The sequence below is a fragment of the Haliaeetus leucocephalus genome, unplaced genomic scaffold, assembly GCF_000737465.1.
Source record: "Haliaeetus leucocephalus isolate CR32 unplaced genomic scaffold, Haliaeetus_leucocephalus-4.0 Scaffold184, whole genome shotgun sequence".
Taxonomy (NCBI): Eukaryota; Metazoa; Chordata; class Aves; order Accipitriformes; family Accipitridae; genus Haliaeetus; species Haliaeetus leucocephalus.
The window spans coordinates 3,228,215-3,248,092 of record NW_010972620.1 but is presented as its reverse complement, the minus strand read 5'-3'; the positions used below and the strand labels follow the sequence as shown (position 1 = coordinate 3,248,092).

At 38.5% G+C, this 19,878-nt stretch overlaps 1 protein-coding gene across 1 annotated transcript in view; it reads right to left on the bottom strand.

Annotated features, from left to right (window-relative positions):
- Positions 1 to 19,458, bottom strand: part of GFRA1 (GDNF family receptor alpha 1) — a 144,408-nt gene extending 124,950 nt beyond the window's left edge. Inside the window, exons 1-3 of the mRNA XM_010564712.1 lie at positions 19,419 to 19,458; positions 18,023 to 18,325; positions 16,630 to 16,713 (exon numbers count right to left, since the gene is read on the bottom strand). Coding sequence (XP_010563014.1) covers positions 16,630 to 16,713; positions 18,023 to 18,325; positions 19,419 to 19,458 — 427 coding nt within the window. The remainder of the gene's footprint in view (positions 1 to 16,629; positions 16,714 to 18,022; positions 18,326 to 19,418) is intronic.
- Positions 19,459 to 19,878: the final 420 nt, after the last annotated feature.

Sequence of the window (19,878 nt, the reverse complement as noted above, 5' to 3'; positions counted from 1 at the left end):
GTCAATGTAAGAGAGGGTATGGAACCACCTATGCATTGTAAACAATTACCGGTCTTTAATTTCAAGAGTTGCCCACATGAAAATCTCCTCTACTTGGAAGGAATTTTCCTGACTCTGCGTGATGTAGTCTCCTTATCAGATTGCTCAAAGCAAAGAAGCAGTAGTCGTAATATGAGAATAATTATCAAGAACAAGTCCTGTTTTGTGCAAGAGATCTCTCTAGGATTATCTGTCAGAAGCATCAGACTACTGCATGAAAGCCTACATAAAACCTCTGCGAGCTTTTAACCCATATTTTTTACGACTAGTGAAAAACAACATTTAGAATTAGACCAAAGGCATGAAAAAATTTTTTTTTAATGTTACGGAGCTTAGAAATATACCACAGAGGGTAAACATAATCCTCTTTCCTCACATAACTTAGAGGGAAGGTAAAAGCTGTGTCCCTTTTATGTGTGAATAAAGCAGGCACAACACACATATGGCGTTCCAAAAGATGCAATTAATCAAAACATCTCGAGGTCTCACAGACAAGGTATATTTGCAATCTAGAATACACAAAGAAACATCATTGTTGACAGTGGTTATACTCTGCAGCTTGCTTGGGAAAGCTTCATTTGATCTTAACAAAAATTTTGCCCAAGGAGGAACTAAAAATCTGATCTAGTGAAGCTGATTTTCATCCAACTCTGATGCAAAACAACTGGAGACTCAATGGTAGCTGAGGGCCTACAGTACTCGTAACGAGACCCTGATAATAGAATGTAAATGGGTATCCTGTGACTAAAAGCAAGAGAAAACACTCTTCTGCAGCTAACTATAAAACATATTCTACAATAAATATTTGTCATAATTTAATGCTATGAATATGGCTTCTCCAGGTTAAAAAAATTCTTTCCAGATGAAGAGACAAAATAATATAGAACGTATTTTGCCCCAGTGTTTCCAATATACATGAATGGAAAAAAAAAGAGAAGCCAATTTCACAAGAGCTGATCTAACCCCCATATTAAAGAAAAATCTGTAATTAAAAGAAGTAATTGGCATAATTCTATAACTACTGCAACATATATTCTTCAAAGAACAATGCGACCTCATGAAATATATAGGTTTAAACATGCAAATATCACCCCTCTCCCTCTGCCAAGTGACCTTAACAACTACTGTTTTGCTTGCAAAATGGCTGCTGCAATTTGACTGGTCTCCATATAACCAAATTTCTCTGTAACATATCTCTAAGTTTCCCATTAGCGACCAACTGACAACCACTGAAAATAGCAACAAATTGAATAACATTTATGCTTCATAAAACATTAGGATTGATTGTATTAGAATATAACATAACACCAGAGTTCATGGAATTCTACCATGTTAGAAAGCAAACTGGTTGTTTCTTTCTCTTCAACAGCAAATAGAGGCACTACACGTTCTCCTCCAGGAAAACGTTGCCAACTCTCAAGCTGTGGTACTCAGTGGAGTAGCTTTTTGATACACATGAAAGTAGACTGAAAACAATCAGAAAATTTTCTGTTCAAATATGTATTTTACACTACCTGAAGCTCTCCAATTGAGAGTTTGACAAACTCTTTCATTTCATTCACATGCAAAATGTTGCCTTCTTCCCTTCTACTAGTCTACCTCATTTCAGATGTTACTTTTTAAAAATTACATTTCAATTGATTATTCAACATTTACTTGTCACCAACACAGAAAAGAATCTGCCAGAAATTTGACTATTTAAATTCTAAGTACAGCATAAAAATTAATGCTGTATGACAGCCATCACAGGATACATTCACTAAACAACAAAAGACAGATTTTCCTTATGAAGCAAATGCAACTTGGTTCTTCCTTGTTTGTTTTATTAAAGTGGTGTGATTGTCTGTATGAAGTACAATCCACTTTATTAACTTTAATAAAATAAATGGGCTCTGAAAGCCAGATGTGAGATGGGACTTCTGCATACTTGTTTCCTACCAACTAACACCCTGGAACTTATTTCACTGTGATGCAACAGTACAGACAGAAGAATTAGTACAAGGAAATAAACGGTGATATAGCTTGCAATCCAACAGCAACAAATACTGCTTTGGGAATATTTGGCCTTACACTGCTAGTGTCTTTAAAAACATGCTGACCTAGTGTCCTATGGTTTAAGGACACCACATAGTATTACAAACAGGAAAGTTCGGCTTTTTACAAATTGCAAACTGTTGTTCAGCTGCATGAACAGATATGTACAGACACATCTCTCCTCTGTACAGTCCTTCCTAAAAAGCACTATGGCACAAACTGGTGGCCCTTCTGATGCCACCTGTAAGGGTTTTGAAAACTCCTAACAGGAAGAAAATGCAGTCTCACAGAATGACCAACCTAGATTACAGTCAGGAAATTAGGATAACTGCATTTTTTCCAATGGAAAAGAGCTATTTTGGGGGAAAGGTCTGGAAGTTTACACAAATGAGTCTCCTAACCTTCCTTTCAGTAAACCTGCTGTTGAATGATTTATGAAAAGAAACTTTCCAGTCAGACAGACCCAGAATTAGAGATGTGTTTGTACCTTAATTCTCCCTTTAATATACATCTTAGTCAGATTTAAGTACATCAGCAAAGGTGATCTTAGGCACTGGTACAGCATTGATTCATATCACATACTGGAAAAGGAGTGTCTGAATGTAATTTCAAGCCTGTGTCAGAAAGGAATTGTACAAAAGAGAAAAAGCTAAAGTCGTAAGTCTCCTGACCGCCAAGTGCTTGTGTCTGCCAAATATACATTAGCTCAGCTTTTACATTTAATATGAAAAAAGCTAGAGTCCTGCCAGCACCTATTCACTCAAGTCTTAAAACAGCTAAGGATAAAACAGTCAAAAGAATGAACTCAGCCACATCTTCTGCAAACCGTGCAGCTTCTTATGCTAGCATCAGATTCAAAGAGAAACAATCTGGGTTAACATTTGGGTGCTATAATGTGAAATAGGGAAACACTTCATTTGCCAATTAAAATTAACATGATCTTCTACGACAAATATGCTGGCTGCACCTCTTCCAACACAAGTACACCCCGCACCTTTCAGGTGACCTCAATCATTTAAAGCAAATCTGGGGTACTCCAAACTGTACAGAAGAAATGTGAACAGCAGGAGTCCCCCAGTGGTAAAAATACCTCAAAGAAACCTTCTCTTCTTCCCAAATACCTACTATACAGTATTTTGGGCAGCTAGCCAAAACCTTGTCTCTAAATAGCTGCAGAGTGACTTAGAGATGTATTTTAATACTTTTGCCACTCTTTAAAAATAAATAGTTCAAAATAATACATTTACTGCACACTAATAATACACATCTGAAAAGTTAACACCTTTAAAAACCCTTCTAGCTTTCCTGTTATAGTCTAATAAATCATTCCTAATATGCACAGTAATTTCTAGAATTTTGTTAAAATACTCTTCTGTTATTGTATCATGTCACACAACAAAAAGCCATTACCCACAATTAGACCACTGCACTCAGCTACAATCTGGAGAAAAGATGATTTGTAAAGTATTACTCTGAAACACCGCGGTTTTCTGAGTTTAAACATATTTCAAATATTATAAATCCTTTTAAAATTCTGAAAACCACAAGGAAGGATAAGTAATAAACCTTAATTCTCTACGACATGCTCCTTGAGACTCTGATCTTGTTCAACATGTAGCATTCACACTCAGGAACATTATGAATTGTCACCCTAATCTATCAGCAACACTCTTTGCCATAGAAGTACAACCTGCTCCGTAGATAGAGGAGCTATCTGTTACAAGCACTTTACACGTCTCCCATCCTGATAGCTGCAGTGGGAAGTAGTTCTTCTCACCACAGTCCAGGTCCAGAATAATTTATTATATTTCTCAGTATGGCTAAAGACAGGAAGTAGTCACTTTAAGTATTCTACAAGCTTGAATATTGACTCTTACAATCCAATCCTGAGTCCTTCAATTAGCACATATTACTGCTCAAGGGGAGCTAACCATTGGCTCTATTTTATTCTTTCTGTGACAAAATAATTCATTCTGTAACTTGTAAATTACATTTCTCTTCACAGTCTAAACCAGATACTGCATACTGCCTGCGTTAGAGAAATCTGTGATTTTTCTCTGAAGATCCTACTGAGAACAGCTTTAGAGAAAACATTGCCATTTATTAAATCAGTTTCTTTTGCCTCCTCTTAGTGTCCCAGGTATAGTCGCTTATTGATTAACTTTTAGGTATGATTTTAGTTTTATTATGTCTGTCTGTGTAGGATTAAATACATATTTAAATCACTGAATGAATTTAAAATAATGATAAAAATCAGTATATACAGTTGCAGTGCTACAAATACAATTTTGATAGGCAAAATAGAATAATGTTTCTTGTCTTCTTAGCTTGACAAAGTATTGATATCTGAAAGATTTTTATGGTGGCATTTTCTCTTTGAAGCAAGACTGAAAGTTTGCAACATTTTAATCCTTGACCTATCACAACAGGAAGGAGATAACTCTCTTTTTAATAATCTGAGGAATTTATAAGCTTACCTGCAATTAGCATAAATGAAAGCTAGTATCAGACTGTACAATTTTTGCACAGCAATGCAGTACCTAAGCCCTAGAGATGACAGCTTCACAAGTGCAACCATTCTCTGTCTTGTTAAGTAAATAATTTAAAGTAGATAATTAAGAACACTGCAGAGTGGCTGCTTGCAGTGGGTATCACTAAAAGTCCGCTGTTTTCAGAAGTATCCCTGTAATGTCAAAGATGCCCAGATACCGACACATTTTTTAACAAATAAATAAATAAATAAAGCTCAACCATCACAATTATTCACTGTTTATGGCTGTGGTTATGCCATTAATGATGTCTTTAATATATTGACAACCTCCCCTTTTAGTCTCTAGTTCAAATACAGTCCAAGAGGGTAATGATCGAAAGTATTTATACGGCTGCATGGTGAACTACACAGAACATGCCGCGTGGAAAGGGGGATGTTAAGGGTTAGGTATCTGAGCTACAGAAATCATCATCATAATTGGCACCTTGCTAGCAGCTTCTGCAAGGAGGGAAAGAGCTGAGTGGGGAATGAAAAATGAACTACCTTCCCACTTCTAGGACTACTAGAGCCATGCTGTAGCAGCAGGTTGCTTTGCTCAGCTCTGCTAGCCTGGACATGTTGTAGGACTGACAACTTAATACCATTTTGTGGATAGCTAAGTCATTTGGTACCATTTTCTTCAAATAGGCTAATTCTAAATTTATTCTCATTTATGCTTTTTAATCTTCCCACAGCTCTTAGAGAAAGGTCAAGGGCATGAAGATAAGATATTTTTAGCTATACAGCAGAAATGTATTAAAAAGCTAAATGAAGCTCCAAGTCAGATTCATGTAATTCTCTATTTACTAAATTAAAAAACAGTGTATGCCTTCCTGTCTGAACATTAACGCAGTTAGAGTTAATACATTCACTTTCTACCCAACCCAGAAGAGAGCTGTCAGGATATTTTTAAACTGTGCAAAAATTAAAAAAAATAAGCACCACACCAAACCCTGTGTTCAACAATTCTCACAGCAATTTATAGACAAGATTAAATACACTAACACACCACATTTCTTTGCAAGTCTCCTTTAATTTTCTATTGCGAAGGTGGGACATTTGGCAAGGGGAAGAGACATCTCACACATCAGCAGCCTTGGGGAATGTTTGCTTAGAAACACACACAGTTTGACCTCTCAAAGGATCAAAGCCGTTTACTGCATCAGGTCATAAGTGTTACCAACCACTGCAAGTTTGTGTCTCCATTTCACTATTTAGGAGACTAAAATTAAGTAAACAGATTATAAGAGGAAGAACTGACAACAATTTCTCAGTCCATATGGGTTTATTATAAAGCTATGATTTTGATGACTTTTCATATGGGAATACTATAGGCAGTTCTTATCTATGCAATCCTTTAAAGAAATCTGACAAGCAAATTTATCAATTTCTAATAGAATTTCAAATAGTGCAGACACCACGCTGTCTTCAATCATGTCTTGTTTCATGACTGTGTATGTGGAGAAAAGACTTGTTTGTCTGGATCCTAATGGATAACATGATGTACATTCCCATGGCAATATAAAATGAACAACAATAAAAATGATAATTTACTTTGCTGTCAGGTACTGATCCTGTAGGTGTGAACGAAAGCAAGTAAAGCTGCATGGACTGGGTTTTGATCTGGTATTGTATTTAAATATTCTGTACTTGAGATCTAATTGCACTTAATCTGCTCAATAAAATTATCTTCACTGTTATTAGTATCCCAGACTTGTGTTATTACATAATCCTAACCTATTTTTTAAGCAGACATTTTAATCTGCTGCTTAAGCGTTCATTAATGCAAAGCCACTGCTCTGCAGAATACATTCCACTCTATTTGCAAGCGGCAAGCTTGGAGAAGTCTGGGTATTTGGACCTGAATTCTTTGAAACTACTACCAAGCGCTAGTATCACCTTTCTTAATTTTGTTTATGACCTTACCACAACAAACATCAGCAAAACTTATCCTTAATCCTAAAAATATTCCAACTGAAAAAGAAAATTACTTTAAAAAGTGCAGTGTCATTTGTAAATACAATGTGGTATCATCCAAATAGTCAAAAGCAATAGAGGTGTTCATGTATAACAGCTTTAGGATGGGTCCTTTCTTTCTTGTTTCATTTCTAAATCTGAATAAATAATCTTCATGCCAACTAACTTAAATGCATGAATTATTTCCCATTTTGAGAATCCTGAGATGCTCAATTATCTAATACAACTAACTGTCAGCCATCTACTGTACTTAACTGTCTGTATGTTTCAAGTCCACTGCATGTTTATTTATATCACTTGCATGACACGCTAGATGTTTTCTGAGACTAGAATAAGATAAGTTATGTCACAGTCTAATGCTTAGCGATATGACAGAAGCCATATTTGCTTTTTTTAATCCTAATTTTTCAAGGCAATGTAGGTAAATTGAATATTAGTCTCCTCTATCTTCTCCACACCCCTGCAACTCCCAGCGATTTTTTTAACCCATAGGACATACTTGGACAAATTTGAGAGAGGAATGAATATGAAGTTCTTACAAATTTTCGGAAAAACTGCAGGTTTTAGACCCAAGTAGACCTGCCTGCCGAGGACAAGGCAGGCATGTCTCTGGCTCTGAGCCATTCCAAGAGGGAGCAGGTGCCTGCCTACCTGCCCCTAGAGTCCTTCAGCACGTGTGTAACACCAAGCCAGCCACAGGACATGCTGCCCCAGAGATGAGAGACGTGGGACAGAATTAAGGACGAGTGAAGAGACAAGGGAGAACATGCGGAGAGGGCACAGCACAGGGAAAGAAGATAGGAACTCTGTCTGTGTAGAGAGCGGGGGCATCCAGGAGATGAAGGACTCTGGTAGGAAACCAGGCTTTATTAGTTCCATTAGTCAGGAAAAATTCCTTTTATTAGACCACATCTCAAACTCTTTACAGGGAGGGTGAGAGAACAATTTGAAGAATGCTGGAAAAAGGAGAATTTAAGGGAATCTTTCAAGGTACAGAGAAGGCGCAGCCTCACCAGAAGTACCAGAAAACAGAGGACAGGGAGGCAGTGGGGGGAATGGAGAAAGGGAGAGCAGGGTGGGGGCAGAGGCAGACCGCAAAGCAAAGACATCAGACGAGACAGCAAAGACAAGCCTGTTGTAAAAAGGAAAGGGAAAAACTGTAGTCAGATTTCTGAGAAGTGAGTAGCTGAGGTGGAAAGCAGAGCCGCTTCATGTTGCAGCGACAGAGAAAGAAACCACCGAAGTCCTACAGCTGGAGGGGACTTGGAGGAGAAGTTACAGTTCAGAGAGAGCAAAGTTGACAATCAAAGGGACAGCAGTATACGGAAAAGGTATGTCATGGCAGGAATGAGTTGTGGTTATTAGCTCAAGGAAGCGACAGTGGTTAGCACTAGCCTGACTGTCAGGGTTAAATGTATGAAACGTCAGCAGTGGGCTGGAGGCTGTGGGACTGGGGAGCAGGGAGAATCACGGTACTGTCTCCGGCGGAGGAGGAACAGGGAAATGGCGATTTCTGGTTTTGCTTAACTGAGCTTTAGTACTGAATTTAGGGTGTAGAATTTAAAAGGAAGAGAGTGGAAGCTTTTAACACTTCTGAACCTCATCAGCTGCATGACAAAACTTTAATGGGAAGATGCATTTTATGGACACCAGACAGTGATAAAATCGTATAACCATTGAATGCAGAAATTCATCTTTATTTATGGATTCCTACTCAAATTGTTTGATATCTTCAAGTCTCTTTACAACCCATCATTTCTGCAAATTTCTATGCAGGAAGAGCTATCTCTATGCCATTACACTTTGTGTCACGCATCTCTCATGTTAAATCTCAGGCTGAGTGCAGATTGTACAGGACAATAGCCTGATGCTTATAAAAATTGTCAAAGCATCATAGTAACTAAAGAACTACTCCAAAAATAACTTAATTGTGTTAATGCCCTAACTATACAGACAGTATTGTGGCTGCGTTAGTTTCATCCACAGAAAATGCAAGAATATAAAAATAATACCAAAAAACTAATATAAGATAAATTACAGAATTAAGTTTTCATAAAAAAAAATGGACACGTTTCTAAAAATCAAAGCTGTAAACACATTCCCTTCTAAGATTAAAACAATATAATGTAGATCTTAAAATAAGAAACGTTGGATACTTATCACAAATAAGTTCTGCCTTGCAATCCAGAAATTCTTATTTCTTTTCATCGCACACAGGCATTTTACTCTTAGCATTTTTAACATACTGTCAGCTCCTGACAGAAACCACTGGCTCTTCCAAGACTGTCAAAGTTATCCCTGAGAGTCAAATACAAATAGGGTTATAAAAACAAAGTTTTAAAATAGTTTAAATGTAAAAAGCCAGAGTACAAATTGCCTGCCATAAACTGCACCTTGCTGTGCCATCAAGAGACAGAAAGCTGCAGGATGCTGCTCTTCTGGGCACTGTTCTCTGTATTTCACCAGGGGGGACAGCTTACAGACAAGGCTTTCCAGGAGCCCTCTGAGGAAGACTGCCATGGAAATATGCCTACTCAGCGCAGGCTTCTCTTCTGCGCCAGTCCTTGCACCACCTTTATCACCGCAGTATTCCCAACCGTACGCCCAGCACTGCACCAAAGCTATGCCACATGAACCACGGGCTTTTTCTCACTCACCACGTCACATCTTCAGCAGCCCCATTAGCAGGCTGGTTGTGTCCAACTGCTTACCCCTGCAACGCAGCAGTCTGTAGATACCTGACAAAACTGGGAACTTCCAAGGAAGTTCTATGTTTCTAAGGTCCCCTGGCAGCCCATGCCTGTTCCTGCTCACCACATCCTTGAAATGGTGGTACCTCTCCCCACAGATAACCAGATTCTGCTTCCCTCCTCAGTGACTAGTAAGTACCCGATCTCTCCTCGTAACCCCACCAACACCGCTAGCAGTACCTGAGTGCTTTTGCTCCTACTTCAGAGGAGCTAGTGTAGCACTTACGCAAACCATAACGCTGGCCTGTAATGGGGAACAAGAATACACAATTTGCTGCTCAATCGTGGATACGCATTTGCTCATCTGATATCTGGCCCACCACACCATAATTGAGGCTTTCCTGCAAAGATACAGACTAAAGGGATGGCAATTCCACTCTCCAAAGATTCTACTCTAGACAAAGAAAAGACATGGTTCACTGTATACATTATACATTGTAAGCAAAATGCTTGGCCACGCTTATTCAGCTAGCCTTCTCTCAACACTCTCCTTTGAGGCTTCAGGAGAATACTGCTCTCCTTTGGGTTTCCTCCAAGACTTAAATATTCTCTCTTACTACTCCCAGCATTCAAGGAGACGCTGAATATTCATGCATAAAAGCTCTGTGTTGTATCATCAGATGCTTCCTCCTTCTATGGAATGGATTTCATCTTGTTTCCCATGTTGAAACAGGTGGATGAAGTCTGCCTAGACTACTGGGACAAACAGAAACTCTACATTTGCCCAAAGCTGTGCATTTGAAATACTTGAGGAACACAGACCTTTTCTTCTGTTTTACAGATCTTCAAAGAACTTAGCAAAAAAGTTCCAATAATCTCACCAAGGAAAGAAATGTGGACTAAACTGAGGATATTTACGTATTTCTATGTGGGGTTTCAAGGCCTGTTCATGTTCCTGCTCAAGTTAAAGTGCGTAGGCACTGCCTTTATAAGCTAGTCAATCAGTTACTTCAGCAAGGTACTTAATTCCCCTCTCATAATCAGATCTAGCTTCAAGAAATGCAGAAAACAGGAAATTCAAAGAGCTCCTGCAAGCCAACAGTCACCAAAGTGATTTTCTTTTGTGTGAAGTCCAATCTGATTATGAAAATGCAGAAGTGGAAATCAGCAACTGGTATCTATGCCCCCTTGATAACTTGTTATCTGACTGGAAGCCAGCCTAGTTGTCTCTGCAAAGAAAATCTGCAGACAGAAATGTCAAAGAACACAAACATTGTACATGCTTATATTAGATTTCTTTTTGTCAAACTATTTTTATTTTGTTAAAGGCAGCTAAAATAGATGCCCGTGTTGTTTGTTCTTTTTCTTGCAACAGGCAAAGGGCCACAAATTCTCACTGGGGAAAGAAGAGTTAATCTGGATTTGTAACTGTAAAGCCAATATTATATATTGGTCCAAGGGCTATTATTTTAATGTATTACCTTACAAAGGAAAATATAGTTGTGCATGTGACAATCTAGTGTAGGCTAAATTAACAACGTTTTTACTTTTCTGCTATCAAAAGGCTCAACCTCACATCAGAAAAGCAGAACTAAGCCAAAAAAATTACAACAGGAAACAGAATACATCATAATCAAATAAAAAGATTTTGATGTGTTATGCTTACTTCAGTGGGAACAGAATCAGATTGCAAGACTCCTATTAACTTAATAAGATCTGGTTTATTGTTTATGAAATCGGGTGAATGTGCAAGGTAACTAACATGAAGTATCTCTTTTTTTTTTAAATAAACTGCAATGATACGGGAGGTAAGAGCTAAGAGCACTGTAAATAGTCAAGAGAAATCAATGTTTTTAATATTTTGTAAATTAAATTGCCTTTGTAGAAATGTGGCATCTCAGATATTCTTAGCGAAAGGTCAGAAAAAGGCATAGTGTTAAATTAGAAAAATACGTGGAATTTGAAATATACACAGATTTAGGAATACAACCAGGATTAGAGGCCTCAGGCACTAGGAATTGGGGGTGTCATACAGTATTAATTCATGGGAGAAGCCAAACCCCAAAAGGAAAAAGCAGTGAATCTGTTGGCTAGGACAGAGACTCTAACTTATCTTTTTGATAAACAATTTAAAAAAATGCTATATATGGATTCCACAAAAGTAATTTACCAGGTAGGAAAAAAAGAAGCAAATGATAATTAAAGTGTCAGGGACCTGCTACTCAGAACACAGCTCTTACATTAGTTCAAGAATTTTAAAATTAATAGGAAAACATTCAATTCTTGATTAACAGAATTTTGGGGTTATGAAAGTTTGGGCAAAATTAATTCACTATGACATGTTGTTTACTAGTTCTACAGTTCCCTCATACAGGGAAGATATGAGGAATCCTACAGGACCTCAAGCACACAGACAAGGAAGCTCTGTTCTCTGGATCCTGAGAATTCGTACTGAAAAACCCCAACCTTCTTCCCCCACCTTTGCTGACAGCAACTGTTCCAAAGGAGACACTTGCAGTCCGTTCTCTGTGATGTCTCTACCCCATCCCTGGGAAGGATAAAATAATGGGGAGCTGTCATCAATACTCAGAGCAGGTTTTATGCTGGGGAGAGGGAAGTATTCCCTGATCAAAGTCTGTCAAATCTTGAAGGAACTGTTTTGCATACTGGCCTTCATTCTTTCCCAGCATTGACTTTGTACTCTGTGAACGCCAATGACACAGGATGCCTAAAAGACTTTGAAAAACTCAGAGGAAAAAGGGAAAACTACTGATTAATCCACTGTCCTTCTGAACAATTTAGAGATCCTAGAGGGAGACCCAGACCCATCTTCATGAAATCCTACAGAAAGAATATACATGAGACTGCCTAATTTAAAGGCCACCAGCACACACACCCTTCTGAGAATTCCTGCACTGCTAACTTCTTATAGTCTCAACTTTTAAAAGACAATAAAAGGCCATCTTACTGACCATAGTTGTTTGTATTTGTACTTACAGCTTATTCAATATGCAATCAAACATGCTAACTTCACGTGCTGTGCTACTCGTGTTCTAATGTGGAATGATACACTCCATTAAGAAGCCCTATGTGCTGTTCTGTCTACTGAACTCTTGTTTTTAATTAACAAATTTACCACAATAAATACAAAATAGATCCTTTTCTAAATATAAGCTTCCAGATACCTTCTGCAACAGAAGATTCCCAGAGTTTTTAAAGAGTAAACAGCCTCTCATGAGAATGGCAGAATCAGGAAACGCTCCTTTTGACGTATAATCATACGAGCCAGTTTCTTTTTCTCATTTGTTAATGATACAAAAGGCACTTTGCAAAAACAGTTTACTACACTAAAAAGAAATACTGGCAAAATAATTAACTTCTACCTGTCTTGCATTTTAGCAACTAGAAAAAACACATGACTAGCCGCATATAACTGACCAATTTTCCACAGATTAGCAGCAAAACCTATATGTTTTAAGAAATATTCTGATTTATGTACCCTGTTCTTTATTTCTGAACATGATAGATGTAAAAGAAAGAAGGAAAGCTACACAAAGCGGAACAATGGGATAATAAGCCTGTGATTAACTAGGCAACTTAAAAGTGAATCCATGGGAGGAGAGCGTTATGTTGTCCAAAACACGTTGATCTAAATAGTCAATTCTTTTTAACATCAAGTATTCTATTTACACCACTTCACAGATATGGCTTAACACATTTTATTCAGCTCTAGTGGCTCTCCATTTTGTGTTGAAATGAATGAGACATTTCAGAAACATTTATTTTGTAAGTATATCTACAGGTACGTGCAGCTACAGTATTTACGCAGGATATTTTCTTATAACATGCCACAGAGATGACCACTATATTGTATCAGTTGATACCACAATAATAAGATATCTTCCAGTCGCAAGGCTCAATGTCAAATACAATACAAATTCAAGAGGCAAACTGTTCCCCAGGTAGTAAAAAGCTGTAGATAGCTTTAAAAAAGTGACTAATTCAAGCACCTATCCTTAATTTGGTATGAAACTCATCTCTGAAATCCAGTCAACAGATTTTGCATTTACTGTAGTTGTGACAGAACTCAATGGCCTTAAAATGTTTTCACCTCTCAGAAGTTGTTAAGGTTTAAGGAAAAATGTCTGTTTAAGCAAAATCTTTACATCATAATAACTAACCCAAATCTGTTACTCTCTGAAACACACACACACACACACACACAAGTCTTCAGTAATTTGAAGAGCTGCCTACCAGCAAGAAATTCACACCCTTGAGGCAGAAGCACCACATCAGACATAGTAGTTCTAAAGAAAATTCAGACCTAGACATACCCAAAACAAAAAACAAGACAGCCCTGTCCTTCAACTGGGAAGACTCACAGTCCTGGATGTGGCCACGTGAGGTGTCAGAGGACTGACTTTATAGAAGGAGCTGAATTATAAACTTGAAGTGTAGATGGAAAGGAAAGAAGATCAGACCCTTGAATACTCAGGATACGTCACCACAAGTAAATCAAACTATGAACTCACATTCCTGTTTTAGCTATCAATTCTTTTATATATAAATATATTTATGTATATAAATTACACTTTCCTGGCAAATACAGTAGTGATTCAAATGCAAAATTCATGCTTGTTAGTATCTAAATATATGATATCCTGGGCTTAACAGCTAGTACTACAAGAAATAATTTTGTGTGTTTAGATTTTTCTTTTCTGTGTTGTTGGACATTGTTTTAAGTTTTATATAGAACACTTAGCTTGTCCTTCTAGTTCTAGGCTAACTATACCACTAGTCCCAGTATAATATAAACCACTTAAAAATATAAAAAAACCCTTCACTTTAGTAACACGACTGCATCACTTGTTCCACTAACATAACGGGAACTGAAGAGAAACTACAAACTTTGTAACAGATTTAGCAATATATTCCTGATTTTTGTTTTCAATCAACATATTGATGCTTGAAGAATTAATGAGAAAGTGGCATCCTGTTTCCATAGGGGACGCAATTTTGAACATCTTTCAGTATAGAAATAGATCAACTTTAACTGCTTTTAAAAACTGTCCTCCATTTCTTAGACTTACGTATGCTACAAAAGACTTATGTAACACACAAAACAGTCATCTTAGCCAATGTTTTCCCCTTTTACGTACCACGAAAGACGACTGTTGTGATTTTCTATACTGTCTCAAAAATAAATAAAAAGGATGGCAAAAGCATAACACTTGATATATACCAAGTCACACAGTACAACAGAATGGCCTTTGTGAGATGAAAGGGTTAATCACTGCTTTTAATTACACCCAAGTAACTTTAATGAGAGTGAATACTGCAGCAACATCTATAAACACAGTGACCACATTAGCAGAACACCAGTTCTGAAGCCCCTGCCAACACTGCTTGTACAGGGGTTTTTTTGTTTTGTTTTAATCAAGATATAAAAATCTTACCAAGTTCTGCTATTTGGGGTATTTGCAGAGCCCTGCAAAAAATCTGTAAGACTAGGCAGCTTTAAAGAATGTAACATGCAGTAGTAACCATGACAATAAGAAAAATGCCTTTGCTAATCTTTTCTTTCAGATAACAATTCTTTCAAATACTGGTGTTTTTCCACTGTATTACAACTTCTGTTTGTTGCTCCCTATGAATCTAGGCCTCCGATCCTTGTAAACCTGAAACTTCTGACAAAGTGAACAGCAATTTGGGGTGCACTAGTAACACAGAATGAGTCCTAACCAGTCCACCAGCATCTTCATTGACTGTGAAGGACGTCACTTGCTGGCAACTATGTCTTATTTAATTGTTGCACAGAACAGGTAGAAAAAAAATTATTACGTTTTTAAGATAATTACTTTGCAAGTAAATGGGGAATCTAAAAAATAACAGAAAGGCAGAGTGTACATAGGGTATTTCTATGGAGATCACAAAACTGCTGAGGTAGGTTAGAATTTGGTCCTCAGCAGGCTGACCATAAACTTTAAGAAAACGTCCTGGAACCCTTCTGCATTGATTTTGTCTTGGTTTTGTATTAAGTTGAGGTTTTTAATGAATAAAAAATAAAATAAATAAAGATTCTTCAGAAATTAATCTTTGTTCTCTACTATTTCTCCAACAGACTTGCTCGCCAAACTAGGATAATGCTTTCAAAAGATGTATGTGATCTGGATCTGAAGTCTCAATTTGAAAAGTGACTAAACGGCTGATTTTCAAAGGCATTAAGATACCTAAAGATGCATTAAGCACTTAGAATTTTTAAAACTGCATGGGCATCTAACGCCTATTTAAATCACTTAGTCCTTTCTGAAAATCCCAATGGGCAGTTACCTACATTTTATATGTCTATATGCCTTTGAAAATCTGTACCATTAAATACTTAACAACCTAAGTCCCCCCGGCTTTTAATGAGACTTAGGGTCCTAAAAAGTGTAAGTACTTCTGAAAATTGGTCAAGCCACTCTCTCTGGTCTTTTCTTCTTTTTTTTAAAGAGCCATCTACTAATGCTTATCCATAGCATGTCAGTTAACTACATCTTCAACGCTGCCAGACTTACACATTATACTGTGCATATTAAATTTTTCATGTAACTCAACAAATAAAGGTCCTGAATACAGACTGCATCCTCATAAGACTTTCTGAAACTCCGAAAAAGAAAATTAATTCCAACCTGTAACCCCTGTGAGTGGCCCAAAATCATTGTTTCAATAAATATGATCCAAAATGAGTATAATTTAGGCTGATAAAAAAACAAACAGCATAGTTTAATTACCTAGCAACATATTCAAAATTACTACAAACAAGTTCTGAAAGACAGCCACACAGCAACAAAAAATGTTTAGAGAAAAACCAGAAAAAGAAAGAAGTTGTGAATAGGCTCTTTAAACAGGCAGCAGTTCCAGAAAAGAAGACAAGCCTTAACTCTGAAATTTCTTTTTTAAACAAAAATGTATGAAACTATAAAGCATTCCCTTATGCAAACATTTGAAAGATTTATCTTCTGATCTTCTTTAATGTCAATGGGAGGTAACTTGCACTGACCACATTCCCAAAAAGGAACTGATTTGTAAATTAGGAACGTAGGGAATCAGATTGCCACCTACAGGAAAATTTAGCATTTATTGTCAAGAATGACTCAAAAAGAATACAAATTGCCATCCTGCCAAGCACTCTTTCAGTTATTATTTCAAAATCAATTAGTATTTTCTTTGGTGCAACTATATCATGAACTTCCTAAATCCAGAATGCCATTAACATTTCTTTTTATTTAAGAGAGTATTGCTTTAAAGTTCCATAATTCAACTACAAAGCAGCAGATTGTAATCATGTTTCAGTTAAAGAATTTTAAGTCTGCTTACCTGATACAATTGGTGCTAGCCTGAATATGTCTGATAGTCTGCTGTTAACTGGCTCATAAGGGGAATCTTCAAGCAAGTCATTTCCTAAAGACAAAAAATATTTGGATTTTTTTCTTATATGAGAATTCAGGATAAGATTTTGTTGTTTACTTTTACTCTGAAATGAAGTTATTCTGTAACAGCAAAAGGTACTCCCCTTTAATCTGTTTATTTGGCTATTTCTCCTCAAAGCACTACCTATAAAAACACCTGAAAGAAGCTAGTTGTTTATCCCTGTCACTAGTTCTTTTCTCTCCTTCCTCCATGGATGAGGTCATAATTTGCAAAGACAGCCTGTGACATCACAGGAACTGTCCCATCTCATGCAGCAGGAGACAAGCTGTAGCAAGGATGTTCCTCTTCATTCACCCTAACAACAGAGCTCTGTTTTAGAGGAGCAGCACAGGTAACAGCTAAAATCTAGCATCTTTGGAATAAAACACTCCTAACAAGATGCTGTTGGAAGGGAAACTTTTTATGATGCAGAAAATGTCCAAGAGTAGTGTAATTTATTACAAAAGTTAGAACAAAAAATATATATTCTCATTAAAACATTCCAGCTGATGCCTGGATAAATGAACAGAAAGGGAGGACTTCCGTTTTTGCAGAAGCAGCTACAGAAAAGAGTTAAATGGGGACCATACTGAAGTGAAAGACTGCATCTTCAACTCCAGGGCCAGAGCAAAACAGGGCTAAAAATTATATATCTCATCTAAGAACCTGACTGTTCTCAACAGACTACAGGAAATTTGCCAGTGACATCAAGAACAGAAGTCCTGAGTCAATCACTGTCACATCCCTTCTAACCGGCACTTCTACACACTCTAGGAGAGCACAAACTTTTTTTTTTTTTTTCCTCTGCCTCAGCATGCCCAGGGAATATTGCTAGTAAATACAGGAAAGGAAAGAAAAAACTTTTCCTTAAAATAATGCTCCTCTTCATAATACATTAACTTTCAGCAAAGAGCTAAGAAACTAGTTCCAGTGTCCTGTGATCTTGTTAGGTGAGTCCTAATTAAGGAGTTTAAATATTATTAGGAAAATGTCTCCAAATGATTGTTTTTGTAGCTCTTGCACTTGCTAGTGCCCTTATCTTTTGACTCTGGTTTAGAAAGGTCAGCTGGGTCCCCTGGAGGAAACCCTCATTGTGGATTTCCCAACAACAGGAGACGGAGCAGCAGCTGTTCTTGAGTTGGATGAAAGGTCCTCAGTTTGCAGCTGAAGAGCGCAATGTGAATTACGGGGTCAGACCCTCGGTTTAGCCTCAGTTGCGGTAGCTAGCTGCGGATGCAAGGGGCTGCAAAATCACACACTGCACTACGGGAGTGTAACGTTTCTGCGTTTTGCAACGTACCCTGTAAGCTCTGGTACATGCTCCAGTAAATGCGCAGGCAGTTTTTCTCCTTCTTCATGCCCCTCTTACAGCGGCAGTTGTACAGAGACTTCTGCTTGAGAGCTTCCATGGCGCTTTTGCATTCATCCTTTGCCTCCAGGCCTGTCGCCCGGCTGAAGTTGCTCTCTTTGCCGGCTACACACTGCCTCAGTGTCCTGTATTTAGTACTACAGCTCTGCTCCTTGAGACACTGATCGCTGGCTTTCACGCAGTCGAGGCGGTCCCCTCCAGGCAGCCCGCTTACTTCTGCGGACAAAAGTACATCTAGAGAGAGGAGACACAAACCAACAAACTCTCGTTGAGGGATGAGGCTGATTTAACCAGGGCTCCAAAGCAGGCATCTGGGAAGCACAAGGCACCTCCTCACGCAGCACATGCAGCCAGCCCCCACGGGCAGCACCTTGCAAACCTCCGGGCTTCACGCTACACCTTAGGAAAAAGCACGCGGGGTTTTCATGGTCTTAGATCCACTTTTGTGGGAGTCCAAGGAAACAGTATGTTTTAAGCCTGCCGGCTGATTTATGAGAAAACACGAAAAGGAAAGAAAACCCACAGGGGTTAATGTGCCTGACAAAACAAGCACTCATTATTCCTTAGATCCACTTTGGGGAAATAAATAACCTTTCCATTCGAGTGTTTAACTGAGGGGTTAAATATTCGGCCTCACTTTCCAGAAGAGCTTTGCTGTAATTTCAATTACATCCACGAACAACCCGCTCAGAGCGATAAGTATCCTCACTGATTGATATTGGCCTCTTTTTGCGTCAGTCACTTTTTAAAGGCTGTACACATTTTTGCTTACTCTACATGTATAAAGGTAGAATTTATGACTCTTCCCCCCCCCCCCATTTCTCTCCACGTAAGATGCTTTTGCAGGAGAACAAAGCAAATTACATTAACTCTCTCCTCTCCATCGTGCCCCCTGTCATGCTCCCTCAGACACACGCAGATGGAAACGCAAACATCTCTTGTGGAAAGGAAACCAGTTTGGGCTGCAAACCACTCGCAGTCGGGCAGGCTGCCAGGTTCAGGTGAAGATGTAATCCTTCAGCTGGGTCTTGTCACACCCCCCCCCTCCCCAAGCAGCCTTATTTTAGTAAAATGAAAAGTTTCCCTGTAACTTGCGAGAACCCAATTTAACAAGAGGCTACACAGGCAAGTATCTAAGTCTGTAATCTCCCAGAGCTTTAAATGTAGACTGGGCTAACTGATGTGAGGCAGAGCCATAAAAACTACTGGGAACTTCACTGTTCTGCCTAAACAATAGACTGACAACTGTCAGGCATCCGATCTCATAAACCCTACGCTTTGCTTTATGAAGCGATGTACAGACAGAAATCAGACGCCAGCAACTTACCCACTAAGGGCAAAGCGAAATACAAGATAACGAGAAACATCTTGCTGTCTTCGGATGGTTTCCCCAAACGAGCTGATGTGCCACAACAAAGAGGATCAGCATGTAGATATTCCAAAACCGCCGAGGTCCAAAGACTCCAAGTTCAGATCCATTGAATTCAAGGGGAAGGAAAAAAAAAAAAAAAAAAAAAAAAAGAAACCTCTTTCCTCTTCACCGCTACCACCACCAGCGGCAGGAGCAGCGATGCAAACGCTCAGCTTTTTCCCTTAGATTTCAGGTCTGAGCAACCTGAAAACACAAGCACTGACTTCAGGGAGGGAGCGAGAGAGGCGCACGCACGGGTAGATGCGTGTGCGAGTGAGCGAGCGGGAGCGGGGCAGGAGCGCCGGTCGCCTCCTTGGGTGGGCAGCGCCTGTTCCCAGGGAGGGACCGAGAGCACACACACACACGGGGGGGAGTG